Consider the following 22646-nt stretch of genomic DNA (forward strand, 5'->3'; position numbering starts at 1 on the left):
CATGCTTTCTGGGGTTCCTCCAGTCTCAGTCAGACCATTAAGTCTGGTCTTCTTACTAGAATTTGAGTTCTGCTCTCCACTTTTCTCCTGCTCCATCAGGGACTCTCTGTTGTGTTCCCTGTCAAAGCGGTCACTGGTGGTAGCCAGGCACCATCTAGTTCTTCTGGTCTAAGGCTGATGAAGTCTCTGGTTTCTGTGGCCCTTTCTGTCTCTTGGGCTACGACTTTCCTTGTGTCTTTGGTGTTCTTCATTCTCCTTTATTCCAGGTGGTTGGGACAACTGATGCATCTTAGATGGCAGCTTGCAAGCTTTTAAGACCGCAGATGCCACTCACCAAAGTAGGATGCAGAACATTTTAATAAGCTTTGTTATGCCAGTTGACCTAGATGTCCCCTTTAAGCATGAACCCCAGACCCCTACCCCTGCTACTCTGTCCCTCAAAGTGTTTGACTGAAAACACTTTATATCATTTTAATACAAAGGCAGCCCACAAGTAATAGAGGAAGCATAGTAGAATGAAGATATGGTCAGGCAGACCACCTGGGCTTGAGTCCTGACTCTACCCTTCACCAGCCATGAGGCGCAGCACTCAGCCATCTCCACTTCCTCTTATGTAAAATGGGATGTTGTGAGGGAGTACCACGCATGGGCCTGGCCACAGCAGGACTTCCATATGGTTCATTCTCCATTTCCCTCCCTTTAAACAAACATTTGTAGAACTAATATACATAGTATGTAAAGTGCTTTCAAATACATACTTGATTTAGTCATAAGGAGCCCTGGTGGCACAGCGGTTAAGCGCTCGGCTGTTAATGAAAGGTTGGTGGTTCGAACCCACCAGCTGCTCCATGGGAGAAAGATGTGGCAGACTGCTTTTGTAAACATTACAGTCTTGGAAACCAAATGGGGCAGTTTTACTTTGTCCTATAGGGTTGCTGTGAGCTGGAATTGACTCCACGGCAACAGGTATTGGTTTGGTTTGGTTTTTATCTAGTCACAGAAGTCCCTGGGAGACACAAATGGTTACATGCTTGGGTCCTAACCAAAAGGTTGGTGGCTTGAACCCACTGAGAGGTGCCTCAGAAGAAAGGCCGGTCACCTCCTTCCCAAAGGTTATGTTGCTGCTGTTATGTGCTGTCAAGTCAGTTCCAATTCATGGTGATCCTATGCACAACTGAACAAAACATTGCCTGATGCTACACCATCCTCACAATCGTTGCTATGTTTGAGCTCATTGTCGCAGCCACTGTGTCAATCCAGTGTTGAGGTTCTTCCTCTTTTTCATAGACTCTATGCTTTACCAAGCATGATGTCTTTCTCCAGGGACTGGTCCCTCCTGATAAATGTCCAAAATACGTGAGATGACGTCTCACCATCCTCGCTTCTAAGGAGCATTCTGGCTGTACTTCTTCCAAGACAGATTTGTTCATTCTTCTGGCAGTCCATGGTATATTCAATATCCTTCACCAACCCCTCAAATTCAAATGCATCAATTCTTCTTCGGTCTTCCTTATTCACTGTCCAGCTTTTGCATGCATATGAGGTGACTGAAAATACCATGGCTTAGGTCAAGAGCACCTTAGTCCTCAAGGTGACATCTTCCCTTCTTTAAAAAGTTCTTTTACAGCAGATTTGCCCAATTCAATGCGGTGTTTGATTTCTTGACTGCTGCTTCCCTGGGTGTTGGCTGTAGATGCAAGTAAAATGAAATCTTTGACAACTTCAATCCTTTCTCCATTTATCATGATTTTGCTTATTGGTCCAACTGTGAAGATTTTTGTTATTTTTATGCTGAGGTGTAATTCCTACTAAAGGCTGTAGTCTTTGATCTTCATCAGTAAGTGCTTCAAGTCCTCTTCACTTTCCGCAAGCAAGGTTGTGTCATCTGCATATCGCCGGTTGTTAATGAGTCTTCCTCCAATCCTAATGCTGTGTTCTTCTTCAGACAGTACAGCTTCTCAATTTTTTGCTCAGCACACAGACTGAATAAGTAGGATGAAACGATACAACCCTGAAGCACACCTTTCCTGACTTTAAACCACGCAATATCCCCTTGTTCTGTTCGAACGACTGCCTCTTGGTCTATGTACAGGTTCCTCATGAGCACAATTAAGTGTTCTGGAATTCCCACTCCTTGCAATGTTATCCATAATTTGTTATGATCCACACAGTTGAATGCCTTTGCATATCGATAAAACATAGGTAAACATCTTTTTTATATTCTCTGCTTTCAGCCAAGATCCATCTGACATCAGCAATGATATCCTTCGTTCCAAGTCCTCTTCTGAATCCAGCTTGAATTTCTGGCAGTTCCTTGCAGATGTACTGCTGCAACTGCTTTTGAATGATCTTCAGCATAATTTTACTTGAGTGTGATATTAATGATATTGTTTGATAATTTCCACATTCTGCTGGATCACGTTTCTTTGGAATGGGCACAAATATGGATCTCTTCCAGTTGGCTGGCCAGGTAGCTATCTTCCAAATTTCTTCGCATAGATGAACAAGTACCTCCAGTGTTGCGTCTGTTTGTTGAAACATCTCAATTGGTATTCCATCAATTCCTGGAGCCTTGTTTTTCACCAATGCCTTCAGTACAGCTTGGACTTCTTCCTTTAGTACCATTAGTTCTTGATCATATGCTACCTCCTGAAATGGTTGAATGTTGACCGATTCTTTTTGACACAGTGACTCTGTGTATTCCTTCCATCTTCTTTTGATGCTTCCTGTGTCATTCAATTTTTTGCCCAGAGAATCCTTCAGTATTGCAACTTGAGGCTCGATTTTTTTTTTTTTCTTCAGTTCTTTCAGCTTGAGAAATGCTGAGGGTGTTCTTTCACTTCTGGTTTTCTAACTCCAGGCTTTGCACATTTTATTATAATACTTTACTTTTCTTCTCGAGCTATCCTTTGAAATTTTCTGTTCAGCTCTTTTACTTCATCATTTCTTCCATTCGCTTTAGCTGCTCTGCCTTCAAGAGCAAGTTTCAGAGTCTCTTCTGACAACCATTTTGGTCTTTTTTTCTTTTTCTTTTCTGTCTGTTTAATGACCTTTTGCTTGCTTCATGTATGATGTCCTGGATGTCATTCCACAATTTGTCCGGTCTTTGGTCATTAGTGTTCAATGCATCAAATCTGTTCTTGAGATGGTCTCTAAATTCAGGTGGGATAAACTCAAGGTCATACTTTGGTTCTCATGGACTTGTTTTAATTTTCTTCAGCTTCAGTCTGAATTTGTATATGAGCAACTGATGGTCTGTTGTGCAGTCGGCCCCTGGCCTTGTTCTGACTGATAATGCTGAGTTTCTCCATTGTCTCTTTCCACAGATGTAGTCTATTTGGTTCCTGTATATTCCATCTGGCAAGGTCCATGTGTACAGTCATCATTTATGTTGTTGAAAAAGGTATTTGCAATGAATAAGTCATTGGTCTTGCAAAATTCTACCACATGATCTCCCATGTTGTTTCTATCTTCAAGGCCATATTTTCCAACTACCAATCCTTCTTCTTTCTTTCCAACTTTTGCATTCCAATCACCAGTAATTATCAATGCACCTTGATTACATGTTTGATCAATTTCAGACTGAAGAACTTGGTAAAAATCTTCAATTTCTTCATCTTTGGCCTTAGTGGTTGGTGTGTAAATTTGAATAACAGTCGTATTAACTGGTCTTCCTTGTAGGTGTACGGATATTGTCCTATCACTGAAAGTGTTGTATTTCAGGATAGATCTTGAAATGTTCTTTTTGACGATGAATACAGTGCCATTCTCTTCAATTTGTCATTCCCAGCAGAGCAGACCATATGATTGTCTGATTCAAAATAGCCAATATCAGTCCATTTCAGTTCACTCATGCCTAGGATATCTATCTTCAAGCATTCCATTTCATTTTTGACAACTTCCAATTTTCCTAGATTCATACTTCATACATTTCACGTTCCGATTATTAATGGATGTTTGCAGCTGTTTCTTCTCATTTTGAGTCCTGCCACATCAGTAGATGAAGTTCTCGAGAGTTTGACTCTATCCACGTCATTAAGGTCGACTTTACTTTGAGGAGGCGGCTCTTCCCCAGTTGTATTTTGAGTTCCTTCCAACCCGAGGGACTCATCTTCCAGCACTATATCAGACAATGTTCTGCCGCTATACATAAAGTTTTCACTGCCAGTTTTTTCAGAAGTAGATCATCAGGTCCTTCTTCCCAGCCTGTTTTAGTCTGGAAGCTCTGCTGAAACCTCTCCACCATGGGTGACCCTGCTGGTATTTGAAATACTGGTGGCACTGCTTCCAGCATCACAGTAACACACAAGCCACCACAGTACAACAAACTGACAGGTGAGTGGTGGCAAAAAGTCATAGCTGTTGAAAGGTCATGCCACTGAAAACCCCTATGGAGCCCAATTCTTCTCTGACACTGATGAAGTGGCCATGAGTTGGAATGGATTCAACAGCCATGGGTTTGTTTTCTTTCATTTTTGATTTAGCCATAATTATTAAGCAGTGCTGTTTGGATCAGGAAATATTAGACTTTCAACTGAACCAATGCTCAAATGATTTAGAGAAAATTTAGAAAAAGCCTTTATAGTGTCCAACGGGGGCCCTGGTGGTGCAGTGATTAAGAGCTCAGGCTGCTAACCAAAAGGTTGGCAGTTCGACTCCACCAGCCGCTCCTTGGAAACCCTGTGGAGCAGTTCTACTCTGTCTTATAGGGTCGCTATGAGTCGGAATCAACTTGACGGCAACAGCTTTTTACAGTGGCCAACATAATGGCCCAGGCAATACTGATATTTTTATATGGACGTGAGCATTCATCACATAAGGACTTCTACATTATGGATTTTCCTCACTAATATTTAAGCTAAAATTTGTACAAGGATACATATTTCTCTTACTGTTGAGAAGTCTGTTTTTTATTTTGTGAAAATACAAGTAAATTTCATTTTTACATAATGTATTTCTATAAATGGAGGTCTTCTCAAATGGCTATATGTTTCAGCATTTGGAAACTCTTTTTCCTTTCTTCATAAGTTTGGAGAACGTGGTCCATAAATCTTATGAATCCCATCACTCTCCTTTACTATTCATTTTAAGAGTACTTTGGTTTCCCAAAATATTCAAGAAAGCATCTAGAGACTGCAATTAAGCCCTATATACTGGAAATGTTTTTCTCCTTTTGCTTTATTTTCCATATTTTCATTTACCATGCCATCTCCACACAACTTTGACTTAAAAAGCTGATCAGCCATATGCTCTATGCATATGAATAGTTGTGTGGGATACCTTGTTTGCGCTAAAATGAAATAATAGATTTGAAAGTACTTTGAAAATTTAAAAGCACTAAACACATTAAGCTGTAATTATACAAATGTGAGTGCAACATGTTTATTTATTAGGAATGTGGAAATGGGGGAGAGTTTCAGAACTTCTGGGCTAATGAGTCCAATTTAGAATTATAAGCTAGAGAAGCTATGTTTACAGCATGATAGGAAACTCATTGTTTAGATGTGTTTACATCATTATACTCAGTGGTTAAAAAAAAAATGCCATTAATGTTGAACTCAGTTTTGCTTCTCACATATACATTTAAGACAATTTGATGCGAGAACATAGCTTATACCAGAATAAAAGCAAACAATGGCCAAAATATTTACAAACCCCCTGTATTCCAAGAAAGGTATTTTTAATATTGGTTCAAACTGAAAACAAGTAATTAAACATCACTCTAATATTACCTTTTAAATAAATATTTTCTAACAAATGCAATAGGTGGAACGGATATTAAACTTATCTCAATTTAACTTTAAGCACTGATTTTCTAAGTTAGGCAACGTACCCCCAAAACATCTGTTGAGCAGACATTAAGACAAAACTCCTATGAACTATTGCAGCCACCAAGAAGTTAGTTTCCGGCCTATGGCTAGAATTCCAAATCACTCCAGTGGGGATTTAGCCAAACTTGAAGAAGTAGAGGAGTGTCTGAGAACCTGAATCTGTCCTGATAATTTTCTCTTTCCTGGATTTTCTCTTTTTTGTAGGTAAAGAAAAAAAGCTTGAGGGTGGACTTAATGCCTTTTAGTGGGAAACAGGAAGAGATTGGTTATGCAAGCTTTAACCAAGCTAGAGTAAGCCTCTTGGGAGAAACTCCTTGGGAAAGAACTGCAGGAACTGAACTCTTCCTTGGAAGGAGGCCTAACTAGCTGCTCCTTGCAGGAATTTTAATTGCTAATTCTTTAGGAAGACCTAACTTTATTGGCTAAGCACAGACCTTCAGGGAGGAGTGTGGTCTGGAGAGAGGATGACAGGTCTTTAAAAAAGCAAATAGACTTCAGAAATTATAGCGAACGATCAAAAAAGGAAGAAAAAGAAAAAACACGAATTGAGTATTTTTTGAGTGCTAGAAAAGTCACACGAATCGAAGCGCTCAATAATACAATTACCAAGTATTTTATATTTTGATAGGTTAACATGCACCATTTTTAAGGGGCACACATTCATTCCTCCACAATTTTTGGCATTGCCAAACTAGGGAAAACTCTTAAAACAAACAAAGAGCTACAATTAACACAACCTAAAGAGTTGCAATCCCAGAATCCCTTTTTCTTATTGATCAGATTCCTGTAGTGCCACATCCTATTTACTTTGCAGCAAATGTGCTGTGTTGAGCAGCAGGATTTTAGAAAGCTTGCAGTAAGCTCCTGGTTGCTGATGGAGGCCTATGTCTCTTATCAGTCATTCGATCATTGTTAGTCGTATGCATGGGGAAATAAGCACATTCACACAGACCCTGCATAGCTCACCACAACCCATCAACCTGCTGATCTCACTCTTCTTTCTGCTTTTGGGCTCTCCTCACCCGGCCAGATAAAAGTCCATTCAATTTTTCCAAGGCAAGACAATTCCAGACAGACATGCACTCCAATGGGAGTGACAGGGAAAAGATTTGAGGTATCCAGAAGGCCATACTTCCCTACCTTGTGAACCTCATGAAGAAAGTAAGGGAACAATCTTGCTAAATTACTTCTGAGTGTTCACAAATAGGCATAAGAGTAATTTCTCTTTGAAGAAACTGTACTATTTGGAAAAATTAAAAAAAATTATTTGAGCAACTGAGATAGGTGATTCTGTTACTGAAGCTAACACAATCAACAGCTAATGCTCATAACAAACTACCTTCCCTTACTCGGGCAGAAAAAGGTTCAGAGAAGACCCAGTTTATCTTACTACATAAAGACCACATGGTTCAAGGTTAAAACAAACTATGCCTCTGAAGTATCGTCATTAAAGCAATTTAACTACATACATGGTCCACAAATACTAACAAATAGCAGGGAATATATAAAGGGACAGTTTGGGGAAAAAAGCTTTCAGACTCCTTATTTAAAGGGAACATCGATGAAATTAGTAATATGGATTAAAAGACAAAACCTAACAACTGAGGAAGGGAAAATCACTCTTTTCTTGTCTCCCGCACGTTTTCCATCTTCCTTCAATAAAAGATTCCCCATAATCCTCCCAAATTGCCATTCCCTGCACAAAGAACTCTGAGAATAATTCAATATTGAAAGAGGTGAAGAGAGATACAATATCCCAGGCCCTGTCTTCAGGGCATTTGTAGGCAGAACAGCCATGGTTTCCAGAACATTCTCTTCACATTTTTCTTTCGTGAGCTGCGGCACAAAATGTTTACCAAAGGCTTTTAAAAATGGAATCTCATCAAACAGTTGAGAAAAATATTTAACATCCAGGCAAAGCAATTATAGTCAAATTTTCACCTCGAGACTCATCTCAGGTGTGGGAGGTAGAGAGAAGCCTCTTGGCACATCAGTCTGACCCTAGAATGAGGATGAAAAGAGTTGATTCTACCAATTGTTGTCAAAAAATCCACATCATTGAATCTCAGGGCAAAACTGCAGAGCTAGCTGCCCACCTGAATATGCTTTAGTAACAGGCCCCCTGATTGCTTATAGCTGACTCAAGTTTCTGAGTAGTGTTCTGAGGACAGGCCAGACATGGACATCCACACCCACGATTTGGAAAGGACTGAAAGTGACGAATCTCTCTTTCTGAAACAAATCTCTCTGATTTGTTTCACAAGGCATCACCATTTTCACTCAAGGCAACAACATAAGATGATGCAACTAGTCCCAGTAGCACAATTCTATACAACTGTGTAAACTTGGTAGGAAATTAAAAACATTACATTGAGTCAATACTACCCCCCAGCATCTGCCCTATCAACCAATTTACATTTTATAATCTCGACTTTTATTATTCATTTTCTTTATGAATTGATTCTTACACAGTATCATTCCCTTTAGGGGAAAGACTTTCTGGGTGCAATGAGATCAGACTTCTCTTCTTCAGGATGAATGGAAAACAAGGGTATGTATGCACATAACAAGGGTATGTATATCCATTGTATTCCCAGAAAGGCCTGTTTCAGTCTAGCTCAAGGGAGCAGGGAATGAAAGACACAGCATACATTGGTAAAATTCCTGTTAGGTATGGTCGATAAGCAACCATAGTAAGCTACATGTTCAACATTAGAAGGCATTTCTTGATAGGGGTGGAAGGCAAAACATCACAGAAGCATAATACCTTACCTGGGCCATCTGCCTCTCCAGTTTTGATCGGGGAATATCATCAAAGTAGTTTTCATTTCTTCTCCTCCTTGCATCACCCTGCATGATAATGTGAGGAACGTCTAGGGAGCCACCAGTGGTGTAAGTGCTTTGGCTAAGTGATGGAGACAACTGAGGAGGAGTGTGATTACCACTGGGTTCCTGAATGGAAATACATCATGAAATAAATATCATGTCCTTGAGGCTAACCTTTGGTTTCAATACTGTGAAATACTGACAAGACAAACCGTGGGGTGGGAGTCATTTTTGAATCAACTGACAAGGATTTGATGACGTTCCACCACTTTATTAATGGCATGATCTAGTCCACACTTTCCCCCCTAAATATTTCAGGTCAAAAGTTTAAAGTATAAAGAATCAGGCTCTGTTTTCTTAAGGTAGCAATATGAGTGACCTCAGAAGAGACACACGTACACTGGGCACCCTTGACACTATAACGTGTGCTTACAAACAAAGGAACTGCATCTTTATGAGGGGCAGAGTGTCCTCTACATGGTAGATGTCATGAGAAAGCTAAAATGGAACACAAAGGGTGTTGTTCCTCCATCAAAGAGTATCTGGCCACAGGGCAGCAAGAGGACACAGAATGGGAACACAGCATATGACATGTGCAGACCGTACAGCAATGCATACAATGGCAGAGGATGCTTTTCAACGGCAAAGACCACTCAAGCTGCGGGAAACTGGTCAGAAGTAAGATAAGGAGCAGCAGAGAGAAGAGCCCTCGTGTTTGCGAGTAAGAGGAAGACTGGGGTCATGCTGATTTTTTAGGCCACTTTCCCCCTAGATGTTCTACATCTCCTCTAACAGATTAAGCTCCTGCACTTTTTCTTGGGAATCTCCATCTTTGATTTATTGTTCCCTTAAATCCCTTCCAGGTAGTCAGAGGGAGAGGCTCAGAAGCAGAAGGACAGGGAGTAGAGGAAGCAGCATGGATTTCTCCCCCAAAGAGTCATTTTAGGGTGATAACACTGATGATGCCTTTATCCTCCTTCCCTTTCATGCCTTTCTAGCCTCATTTTCTCCCTCAATTTATCTGAGGCTCCTCTTACTGAGGGAGAAGAATGGGTCCTGCTTCTATTCTGACTACTTCCAAAGTCTTCAATATCCTAGGATCCCATCCCCACTCCCCTGCCCCATAATCAATTTTCCTCATGGCTTCCTAGAGCCAATTCGCCTCCATTTCCTAAAATTTTGTGTACGTTCTTCTCCTTCATGACTGCATCAGACTCAAAATCCTACAGGCTCCTCTCCTGTTCTCTCCTAGGCAGTAATGACACTAGTTACGTTCTCTGCTAAAGTCCACTGGTGGTCAGAGGCATCCTACTACATGTATGCTGGCAGTTATGTTCAGTGCCCTGTACTATCACCACCTTCTCTGACATGGGCATGCACAAAGGGAATCAGAAGCAAGCAAGTGCAGAATAAAATAAAGAGGAGAACAGAGAGGGAACTCTCTCCAACTTGTCAGGCAGATCTCAGTTTTTGATGACTTTTAGAAAACTTCTGACACTCCTCATGAAAGTAAGTGACTATCAGCTACTCCTTTTTGCTGTCATTGTTCCTGGCAGTCATTTCTCGAGTTTTCTCATTCTCCCCACCCTTTCCTTTCTGCCCTCTTTCCCCTTCCACTTTATTTCTCTCTCCCTTCCGCAGTTTTTCTCCCCCCAATTAAAAAAATATAGATGAAAAATAGTTTATTAAATAAAGTTTTAGATTTTCTATTCTAACTTTTTGAAGTCAGTAAAAGCAGAGCAATTTTTACATCCTAAAAAATAGAAGACACTGAGGTTAATTTTAAATTGATCTTCTCTTAACTGTGGTCCTTGAGTGATTTTCTCTCTATGCGTTTGAGGAGTTTGATGGAAAACACATTTCCTGACTACTGGCATAGACGGGAGTGAGGCAAGGGAGATGAGGGACTGGTTCTTTAAAGGCAGTGGCTTGTCAGACTGAATTTCCTTAAGGCTGTATATCTAAATCTCAAAAATATGTATTTTAACCAATGGAGAAAAACAAATCTTGTCTTATAAGATGCAGTAAAAAAGGAGAGTGTTTTTGATACAGAGAGGTAAGCTACATGGGAAACAGCCTGTACTTCCTGATCCATTGCTTCAGTTGTTTTATTGCACAAAATAATTTTTTAGGATAAGGGTGGAGAATAAAATGAAGGTGCCTGGCACTTACCCTGAGGGTGATGGACCGTGGGGGCTTCTGTGGAGGGTCGTCGTGTAGCCGGTCTCCCAGAGATGCCAAAATACGTTTCCTGTGGCCAATCAAATTGATTTTTAAAACCTGAAACAACATACATTTGGATTAAATATCTCACTGGGGAAACATCATTCTAATATGTTCTAAAACATCAAGGAGCTAAAAGATTAGTGCAGAGTTGCCTCTGCAGTATGAGAGATATGATGTGCACATCAGTGTAACCCCTCAAATCAAGAAAGGTAGGGCTAGCAGCCAGGAAGTCTAGTGGCAATGTACTAGGGGTAGAAAGAGAAAGCAGGGAAGTTCTCCATTACTTGTTTTGCTAAAGAATCCTACTCTCTACATAGCAGCCACAATGATCTTTGAAAAATGTAAATCAGATCACATCACTAACTGGCTAAAAACTCTCCAGTGGGTTCCTATTGCTCTTAGAATAAAATCTGAGTCCTGCCCTGGCCTCAGGCCCCTACAGGAACTGGGTTCTTTCTCTCTCTTTGTCCCTGCCCTCAGTATGCTCAGTCACACTGGTCTCCTCTGTTCCTCCAACACCTTGCACTCATTCCTGCCTTGGGGCCTCTGCCCTTGTAGTTCATCTGTCTGGAATGTTCCCCCCCAGGTCTCATCACTCTGGACACCGCTCAACTGTTGCTTCCTCAGAAAGGCCTTCCTCAACCTCTTCACTAAGAGCTGTGCCCTCAACTCCCATCATGCTCTACCCTATGATCCTTTTTTTTATCATTCTCTGAAATAACTTTATTTACAGCTTTATTGTTTGGGTCCCTCCTTCACCCTGTAAGCTTCCTGAGAGCAGGGCCCTGGTATATCTTTATCATTACTGTAACCCAAATGCCTAAAGCAATGCTCAAAATAGTAGAAGCTCAATGAACATGAAAGAATGAATGTTAACACAGACGAAAGTAGCAAAATTAGGGTTAGAACACAAGTATTGTTTCCTTAGGGTAGACTCAGTCTACTCAGGATCATATTTTGTGTCTCCCAGCGTGCACAGGGCACACTGTAGAAATGACATCAAAGGGAACTAACAATTACAGAGTACCTCAATTCCTCACCCCATTCCTTGTGCTTTACAAATGCCAAGTCTTTCAATCTTCTCAAAATCCCTATCTGGAAGGGGATATTCTTGTCTTACAGATGAGGAAACTAAGGTTCAGAGTAGTTGGGTAAACCTATTGCCATCGAGTCGATTCCAACTCATAGCGACCCTATAGGACAGAGTAGAATTGCTCCATAGGGTTTCCAAGTAGCGGCTGGTGGATTCAAACTGCTGATCTCTCGGTTAGCAGCCAAATGCTTATCCACTGTGCCACCAGGGCTCCAAGTAGTAGGGTAGCGCACCCAAAAGCCAGTAAATGGTGGTTCTGGGATTTGAATCAGGTTTGCCTGATTTCAAAGGTTGTTTTACTCCAAGGTATAAACTGCAAAGTTTGGGCATTAACACATTACACACCCATTGACAAAAAAATGTACTTACTCCTTTCCCACCCATGTATATTTCTAGGATATCACAACATTTAGTGGGTAACTAGTTCCCCAATATACTACCCATTGTATGAATTACTATTTTTAATTTCTCTCTTTCCAAGTTTTAAGGGGGAGGGGCAGGCATTTCTTTTTTAGTACTCATTGCATGCTACTTAAATTTTTACTAGCCTGTTCAAGAAGCCCTGGTGGTACAATGGTTTAGTGCTCAGCTGCTAACCAAAAAGTCAGCAGTTCGAACCCAACAGCAATTCCATAGAAGAAGAGACCTGGCGATCTGCTCCCATAACGATTACAGCCTGGGAAACTCTATGGGGGCAGTTCTATTCTGTCGTATATTGTCACTATGAGTTGGAATCGACTCGACGGCACAAAACAATTTTTGTCAGTTAACTTTTTGGCCTTTCTGCCTCAATTAAGTAAGATTTTAATCTAGCACTATGTCCGATTCCTTTTATGTCCACCCTCTGTTACACTGTTTGATGGGCATTTGACCCATGTCTGTTGATGATGATGGGGGTGGCAAATAATAACCAAGGTGAATGTCCCCATGTACTATATGCCCATGATTTTATAAACTCTCAAGGTTCCCAGGCTGATGAACCCTGATCTTTCCATTTTGTTTCACAGATCAAGTTAGTTGACTTTCTTTGTACCTTTTGTACCTATTACAACTGCTTAGGGTATGTTGAATAAATTGTTCACAATATTCCAGGTATAAGTAAACTGTGGCATTACATTTGAATAGAATACTATTCTCTGCTTTTTAATGTCCTCTTTTAAATGCCTTTCCTAAGCACACCTGATTTCTGGCTGGCCTTTTAGTTGTGGTAGGAATAACTACGGAACAAAAGTATACACTAGCTGCAAAGTCTATTAATTTTGTTAAAGCTCATAGTTCAAAATCCTTTGATCTTGGAAGGGTGGTTTGAATGACTTCTCCCTACATTCCTTATCTTACACTTGTCCACACAGAAGCCCAGCTGCCATCCTTCTGCCCACTCATGTGGCCCTGTGTTATTTTTTTGCATTTCTGTTAGCCAGCTTGGCATTTCACTACCTGGAAAAGCTTAGTAGTTTTTGCACATCTGGAAATTACACTATGTACTATTTCTTTCAGACGATTTATAAATATGCTAACTAAGCGTGGTCCCAGTGCTGATGACTTGCAGGCAACATTGTTTGTAAGAGTCAGAGAAATGCTCTTACATTGCATTGTTTCTTTTTTTTTCAAGGCATGAAGCTCAAAGAATTCCCCCATCTGAGAAAAATACAACATTAACCTTTTCAAATGCCTTCTGTAAGTCTAAATATACTTCATTTTCTTATTCCCCTTTATTCTTATTCTCAATTACTTTGCCAAAGGTTTCTATTAGATAGAATAGAATATAATTGGATAGGAATATAAAAACTCTACAGCCTTTCCCCCAGTAGGTTATTGGACCTGATGCTGATGGTCCTATCTTGGGCCCCTGAGTCCTACTAAGAAATGTTTTTTTTTAAAAAAAGGTAATAAAGATATTCAACATTACTTGACAAATAATGATGCTAAATAACAAATGACTGTGGTAAAATTTAGCTGGCGTACCATCACTGCTGCTTTGGGTTTACTCTCCCACAACTCAATTTTGGGCAAATTACCAAACTCCTCTGATCTCAGTTTCCTCAACTATAAAGTGAAGAACTTAATGCCAATCTCAAATGTTGTCGAGAAGATAAAGAGTTAAATTGCAAGGTCTAAGAGTTAAACCTGTGAGGTGTGCTTTCCAACTAATGGAATCTGAGGATGTGCAGGCATCCTGATCCAGAAGCATGAGGGCTTGGTTCATTTTCATAAAGTTAATCATGTCAAACAAATATGCTGGTGCTTTGCATGAAAAGACTTGGCTAACCTTGGAAAAGTTCACATTGAAGTAGACATATCCCGGTAGGAACAGGTCAGGTTTTTAACAATTAGTTTACTACTAGATCAGATTTAAAGGAATGCATGCTATTCTCCCAACCACACCATTCAATTTCCAATAAGAGGTAACTGAGGCACTTCTCTACACTGGAGCTCTGTTATTGCCTCCTCCACACCAAAAAACCAAACCCATTGTTGTCAAGTTGATTCCGACTCATACGACCCTATAGGACAGAGTAGAACTGTGCCATGGGGTCTCCAAGGCTATAATCTTTATGGGAGCAGACTGCCACATCTTTCTCGCACGTAGCAACTGGTGGGTTCAAACCACCGATCTTTCGGTTAGCAGCCAAGGTCTTTAACCACTGCACCACCAGGGCTCCTTCCCTCCTCCACAGAAGTGCCCAAAGGAGAGGAGAGAGATAGAAAGAGAAAGACAGAGAGAGAAGGAGAGAAGGGGAGAAAAAAATTAACACAGAGTGATGATTCATGTCAAGAACAATCGGGTAAATACCCTTGCTTATTAGAAATGATCCTATATCACAGAAGGTACTGACGATAACAACTAGCACTTACTGAACATTTGCTATGCTGTAGTTCTGTGTTTTGTTGTGCTAGAAACTGCATGTTAGACACGCAAAACCTGGGACTCAGAAACACTGAATGACCTTCCTAAGGTCACACTGCTAACAGCTGTCACAGCTGGGATTGGTATCTGACATTTAACCCGTTCTTTACCACTCGCCATGTTCTTCTTGTTCGTAACCTCTGTGCCTTTCAGCCTTAGCTACACTATTTATCATACTATTGTGATGTTTCTTAAGATAGTGCTTATTTTGAATTATCATGTTTAAAATATTTATATTGGGCCTTGACCATCTGAAAACCTTACAATACAACGTTAGTTTTGGACAAGACCCATAGCAGTGTTAAAGCTACAGGCCACAAGTACACAGGCAGAAACCTCACAGAATGCCCTGTGACATGCATATGTAGATCAACCCAAGACTCAACCCAAGTTGGCTAATAGTGGAATGTTGGAGAGGGTGTCATCTACCTTAAAAGTGCCCAAGTGGGCAATAAAAAAAAAAAAAAAATCCAGTTAGTAAGGCAATAAGGGAAATAATATTCCAAAGAAAGATTGCCAGTATGGAAAAGTCAAATCCAAAGGTAGCTGGGTTTGCCTTGAGTGAGAACAGCTCAATCTGATCATCTTTGGAAGCTGATTCTGTCTCTGAAATAGAAGAATTCTACCACCTAAGGTGCCATGACTGATGAAACCAGTCAACGAACCTTAAGTTTTCAAAAAATCACAGCTATAGTTACCGTGGTAGAGAAAAGTTCTGTAGGGTTTTCATTACAACTTGGGTGAAAGTTAACCTCAAGTACAAGGAACCTAACTGGAGGGGTGCTAAAATATAACATAATGGCAATTTGGGGGGAATTTAGTTATTCGAAGTCATTGGGGCAATTTAATTCAAATAAAAAAAAAATACTAAGTTTTTGCCAATGAATTATTTGGTGCATATGAAGGGGAAACAGAACGAATGGAATTCATAATATTGGAGAGATCAGACAAAAATAACTATATTCTCCAACCATCAACTACGGGAAAATGGATTATTACATAAGCATATGAATGTGGTTCCAACTGCTGAGTTCCAATAGATAAGAAATAAAAGTTGTTGCATAGTTTCTTAAATGGTTTTTACTGTAACTCTTATAAAAGAAATGTGAGTCAAAGGCAGGCAATCTGGGTTGAAACAACATGGGCTTGGTACAGCTTGGTATCCATTCATCAGAGTAGCTGGATGCCTCTAGGAATTTTCTCCAGTATCAATAAAACAGGACAACTCCAGAAACTCCACTTCAAATCCTAGCAACAGAAGAAAAAGTGTGCTGAGTGACAATGCTATAATATTATGCCTTTGTCATTTATGCTTCTAGGTTTAGCTGTGGGAATTCTGCTAGACAATATCATAATGACATTAGCTCGCACATTAGCTCACATCAGAATAAATGACACAGCAAAGCTGGAAGTCACTGTGGTTAGGCTTCCTTCTTTTCTTTTTAAATTTAATGTGATATAAATTAAACTTGTTTAATAATGTGATGTAAATTAAAAATGTTTTTTATTTATCTGCTTTTTAAAAATTAAACAATGTTTTGATTATGATAATACTTCTTACTCACTGTAGATACTTCATAAAATATAGAAAAACATACATAAGAGAGTAAGTTATCCATAGGCTGTTAACAATTTAGGTATATTTCCTTTCGACCCCCCACCCATGATTGTTTTATGATGGCCATAATGTAAGCACAATTTTACCTTGATTTTTTCCACCTAATATTAAAGCAAAAAAAGTTTCAGACATAAAGAATTCTCAGGTACCTTATAAGTAACCCCATGATATTGCTTCAGAGAAGCATGTCATGATTCATCAACCATTTCCATTAACCTTATTGTTGGAAATTTGGTTTATGCTTCTTTCTGGATACCAAACATTCCACATGCGCATAAAAAACCTACCATTCTACAATTTCCATTTTCACTGACATATTTGCGTAGACACAATATCAAAGACACCAAAGAAAACCGCAAGAATGCACATGAGTCACAAAGAAAAGTCACATAGCGATAGTCTGTCTTCCATGTTCCGCATGAAATCTCAATCCATTTACTGCTGGCTAGACCAAGTCCTCCAGGGAAAATCACAAATCCACACAATGCTCCTCGGTTACATTTTGCATTTGTTATATTTTGAAGTTCATATTTAGCTGACAGACATGAAATAACACGTGTAGCTGGAATTCTCTAGAGATTACACACACAGCAAGGCCGAACACAGGGGCAGTTCCAGGTATCACCACCCTAGAACGAGCTGCATCCTTTTAATTTCTGGATTCTTATTTGAAGAGGAGAGGAAACAGCTTCATCCTGCATTAGCGCCCCTTTCATTTGGGGGGTGGGGGGAGATTATTCTCTCTGTCCTCTCCTAGATACTTGGCAACTAAAAACAGCAACTTCTGCACAAGTCTAAAGAGTTCATTTAGCTTCACTGTGGCCTCTTCTAACAATACTGAAAGTGTTCTGAGAAATTCTAGGGGTTCTTAAAGACTTATAATGGAAGCCGAGGTGTAGGTTTATCTGCTCTGTTCTCATCTGCTGAACTAAAATTGCAATTAAATGTGAAAGATTTTTCCCCTGCCTGGTAATAATTTCTGAACACTTTCCCACCTGAGAGCATCAAGGCAAAAGTGCCTGCCTCCCACATTCCCGGGAATCCTCGTTTGAACTTGCATCCAATTTTTGACTGTGGCATTTTCTCTCTCATCTCCTGGACTGTAATCAAGGATGTCTGGCACAGGATGATGGAGGGAAAGACCTCTCTGAACCCTAAAAGTCATGAGATTTGGATCCTGCCCTGACTCTTCTTCTAGCCAAGTTTATCTTTAACATCTTTGAACCATGGTATAAAGGGGAAAATAATCTAATCATGTTATTCAACAAATATTTGTTGGACTTCTTCTGTATATAACCACCGTGTTAAGCAATTTGTGAGCCACAAAGGAGAAAAATAGTCAGTCCTCTAAGGACTTTCAATTCAGGAGGTGGAAATATAAACAAACATGTATATGTATATATTTTCCTATCTATAGTCCTTCCTATCTAACTAACCATCTATCTACCTATCTGAATACATATGTTTATATAGCCCTCATAGCCCAAAAGGGATTTCTGTGGATTAAATGAGAATGACCAGGAAGTTGCTCTGGAAATAATAAAGCACTGAATTAAGTCATTACTTCCCCCTGAAGTATAAGGAAACTTAAAACTTTCTTATCTTGTCCTTGAACAGCTCATCAGCAACATTCTGAATACTATCTTTGTTATCTGAACATGCTATTATGGATATCTGGGGCCCTGGTGGCACAGTGGTTAAGCATCTGGCTGTTAACCAAAAGGTTCGAATCTACCAGCCGCTCCTTGGATACCCTATGGGGCAGTTCTACTTTGCCCTATAGGGTCACTACGAGTCGTAATTGACTCGATGGCAACGGGTATTATGAATATGATTCCAAGGTGGTGTCAACAGTTAATGCAGTTGGCTGGTAATCAAAAGGTTGGTGGATTGAGTCCACCTCAAGGTACCTTGGGAGAAAGGCCTGTGATCTACCTCTGAAAAATCAGCCATTGAAAACGCTACGGGGTATGGTTCTACTCTGACACACATGGGGTTGCCATGAGTTGAAATTGACTCAATGGCAACTGGTTTTGGTTTGGGGGTGGATTTTACTCTCCTTTAGATCAGGATCCATGTCCTTCATTTGTCCAACCCTCTTTCCTATTATCTAAAAACTTTAACTTCAGCTGGACAAATCTCCTGCATGTCTCCAAACATGCCATGGACATCGCTTTCTCCCTCCTCCCACACCTCTGCATATTCTAAAAAGTCCTTGCCCTCCTCTTCATAACAATCTTGCAAGAATGGAGTCAAGATCCATCTAAAGCCTTCCTTGCTCACCTTGTATTACAGAGACCTCTCTGCTCTGAATTTCTAGTGTTTGTGGGCTGCCCTACATTTTGACACCTGGTACATCTGGCTGATGCTGCTAGTTTCCTTTTACGTGTACACATTTTATCTGTTTAACCAGACTGTAGTTTCTGTAAGGCCAGATATAGTGTCATGCATTCTTGGGCCCCTCAGAGCACTCAGCACTCAAGTGGACACAGTGGGTACACCTCAAAGGCATACCCCTAAGATCTGAAAATCTGATCCCTTTTGCAGTAGACAACAAATGAAGCAGGGGAGATGTCTCTGAATGGCAAAGAGGAAAGGAAAAGAGGTTCTACAGAACACTCACATCTTATTTCCTTCCCTTTCGACTCTGAATAGAAAACTCTCGTTTTCTATTCCTTCTGAACCTTAGCAGCTTAATTACTTCACACCATCTTAGCCCAGCTGAGGTAAAACATCCTCAAAAAAATCAAACAAATAAAAAACCAAATCAGCTGTTGTCAGTCGATTCCAACTCATGGCGACCCCATGTGTGTCAGAGTAGAACTGTGCTCTATAGGGTTTTCAATGGCTACTTTTTCCAGAAGTAGATCGCCAGGCCTTTCTTCCAAAGAGCCTCTGGATGGACTTGAATCACTAACCTTTGGTTAGTAGCCAAGTGCATTAACAGTTACACCACTCAGGGACTCTAAAATTTCCTTACCTCCCACCATTTAGAACTTCCCTTTACCTCTACCAGCTCATCCCAGTTCTCTTTTTCTCGTGTTACTAGATAATCAGCAAATGACAGTTTGTATGACAGATGCCACCAAAATACAAATAAGGAGGTTCCAAGAAATATAGCTCCAGAAAGAGCAAAGGACAGTGAGCAACAATGAGTAATAGAGTAAGTGTGTTTTACGAATACAGTCTGTCTCAATAAACAGGAAATGCTAATTATGAGGAAATGAGGAGAGAGAGAGACCTTAATGGTATAATTGCCTGTGAGAATTTAAGGGTTCTGGAGGTAGAAAGCCTTCTTTTGTAATCAATGAGAATCTCAGGTTTATTTGTAAAGCTCTCTGAATTACCTCTTGATGAAGGCACCAATTTTCTGATTATATTTTCTCATAAACATTGCTCCAGAAGATTAAAAAACAACAACAAAACCAACCAATCAATTCCTAATTTCTCTGTAAGTTACTTTTACTTTTTTTAAATTGTACTTTAGATGAAGGTTTACAGAGCAAACTAGCTTCTCATTAAACAATTAATACACATACTGTTCTGTGACACTGGTTGCCAACCCCACTACTTTTACTTTTTTTATGATGCAGTATGGTGACTTCTTATTTTTTTTTCCTTTAGTTTTCTTTTTCTTTTATTGCAGTAACTGTAAGTTACTTTTGAGTACAGCTTGCTGCCAGTTAAATTTTCATAGGAGAAATTTGGTTTGCATCTCTCAGTAACCCAATCATCAGATGTACTGAAGGAAAAAACTGTTGCAAAAGAAAATGGGAAATATGTGCCATATCCCACATTTGAAGTTACTCTTAGAGACGTGCTGAGGTGCTGATATCGTTTGAAAACGCAAAGCTCTCTGTAGTATTACTACATAAAAATGCTCTGCATCTTAAGAAGTACAGAAGTCACTGTTTTGCTTATATTTTGACTGCCATGCAGGATATTTACAGCTAATGAGGGTTATTTTCTAACTTATTTTCCTTCCATTGTCGAGATCATAAAATTTATGATCTATTGTGTTGTATGCCCAATGTTCTCAAGTATTGTCAGTGAGATTATAGTTAACAAAATTCATTATTAACATATTTTCATTCAATAGAAAAATAAATGGAAATATGCAAAATACATGAATATGCATATATTTGTATAGAGAAGCTTTAAGACAACCGAATCTCAAGAGAGAATCCTAGGCAAATGAGGGCCTGATTATTCAATTTGCGGATTATAAATGGTTTCCTTTTCTGTTGTGTGGCTGCTCTACCTCCCCTCTTGCTGTTTAGCTACTTTAGTGGCATATAACAGCCTTCATCAGAGGACAAAATAGTGAAATGAGAGGCCATGAATTCAATCCAGTCAATTCCATTTCTTGTCAGAAGCTCTGATAAAAGAGTCTGGTGTAGGAGGAGGTAAAAATCTATCTAAATACTAGCTAAAATTAAGGTTTTAAAAATACATCCATGGTATATACCCAAAAGACTTTAAAGCAGGAACTCAAACAGATAACTATACACCCATATTCACAGCAGCACTATTCATGATAGCCAAAAGGTAGAAACTGCCCAAACCCTGATGGACGAATGGATAAACAAAATGTGCTACACACAGTTGTTGTTGTTCCAACTCATAGTGACCCTATGCACAACAGAAGGAAGCCCTGCCCAATGCTGTGCCATCCTCACAATTGTTATGCTTGTAGCCACTGTGTCAATCCATCTCGTTGAGGGTCTTCCTCTTTTTCGCTGACCCTGTACTTTATCAAGCATGATGTCCTTCTCCAGGGACTGGTTCCTCCTGATAACATGTCCACAGAATGTGAGACAAAGTTTCACCATCCTTGCTTCTAAGAAGCATTCTGGCTGTACTTCTTCCAGACAGATTTGTTGTTCTTCTGGCAATCCATGGTATATTCAATATTCTTCGCCAACACCATAATTCAAAGGCATCAGTTATTCTTTGATCTTCTTTATTTACTGTCCAGCTTTCATATGCATATGAGGCAACTGAAAATACCATGGCTTGGGTCAGGCACACCTTAGTCCTCAAAGTCACATCTTTGCTTTTCAACACTTCAAAGAGGTCTTTTGCAACATGTTGTTTGATTTCCTGACTGCTGCTCCCATGGGCGTTGATTGTGGATCCAAGTAAAATGAAATCCTTGACAACTTCAATCCTTTCTCCATCTATCAGGATGTTGCTTATTGATTCAGTTGTGAGGATTTTTGTTTTCTTTATGGTGAGATGCAATCCATACTGAAGGCTGTAGTTTTTGATCTTCATCAGTAAGTGCTTCAAATCCTCTTTACTTTCTGCAAGCAAGGTTGCATCATCTGCATATCGCAGGTTGTTAATGAGTCTTCCTCCAATCTGATGCCCCGTTCTTCTTCAGATAGTCCAGCTTCTCGGATTATTTGCTCAGCATACAGATTGAATAAGTATGGTGAAAGGACACAACCTTGACTCATACCTTTCCTGACTTTAAACCATGCAGTCTCCCCTTATTCTGCTTGAACAACTGCCTCTTGGTCTACATACAGGTTCCTCATGAGCACAATTAAGTGTTCCGGAATTCCCATTCTTTGCAATGTTATCCATAATTTGTTATGATCCACACAATTGAATGCCTTTGAATATCAATAAAACACAAGGCAAACATCTTTCTGGCATTCTCTGCTTTCAGCCAAGATCCATCTGACAACAGTAATGATATCCATTGTTCCATGTCCTCTTCTAAACTTCTGGCACTTCCCAGTCGATGCACTGCTGCAACCAATTTTGAATGATCTTCAGGAAAATTTTACTTGTGTGTGATATTAATAGCGCAGTGGTTAAGAGCTCAGCTGCAAATCAAAAGACTGGCAGTTTGAATCCACCAGCCGCTCCTTGGAAACTCAAAGGGACAGTTCTACTCTGTCCTATAGGGTCGCTATAAGTCAGAATCAACTCAAAGGCAACGGGTTGGTTTTTTGTTTGGTGGTATTAATGATATTGTTTGATAATTTCCACATTCTGTTGGATCACCTTTCTTTGGAATGGGCACAAATATAGATCTCTTCCAGTCGTTTGGCCAGGAAGCTGTCTTCCAAATTTCTTGACACAGATGAGTGAGCACCTCCAGTACTGCATCTGTTTGTTGACACATCTCAC

The 22646-nt window shown here is 39.9% G+C and overlaps 1 protein-coding gene across 20 annotated transcripts in view; it reads right to left on the bottom strand.

Annotated features, from left to right (window-relative positions):
- The window catches only part of LOC101350473 (ankyrin repeat and sterile alpha motif domain-containing protein 1B-like), a 469608-nt gene that overhangs the window by 81220 nt on the left and 365742 nt on the right, over positions 1–22646 (bottom strand). For 11 of the 20 annotated variants that reach the window (XM_004381266.1, XM_023735762.1, XM_012556923.1 and 8 more), the window contains 2 exons: positions 10830–10937; positions 8604–8783 (listed from right to left, as the gene is read on the bottom strand). The exons of 3 other annotated variants lie outside the window; for them this stretch is intronic. In XM_004381266.1, the coding sequence (XP_004381323.1) occupies positions 8604–8687 (84 nt within the window). In that variant the 5' untranslated portion in view covers positions 8688–8783; positions 10830–10937. The remainder of the gene's footprint in view (positions 1–8603; positions 8784–10829; positions 10938–22646) is intronic. 6 more of the 20 variants (XM_004381265.1, XM_004381263.1, XM_012556922.1 and 3 more) reach the window with 1 other exon arrangement.

The sequence above is a fragment of the Trichechus manatus genome, unplaced genomic scaffold (assembly GCF_000243295.1).
Source record: "Trichechus manatus latirostris isolate Lorelei unplaced genomic scaffold, TriManLat1.0 scaffold00081, whole genome shotgun sequence".
Classification (NCBI taxonomy): Eukaryota; Metazoa; Chordata; class Mammalia; order Sirenia; family Trichechidae; genus Trichechus; species Trichechus manatus.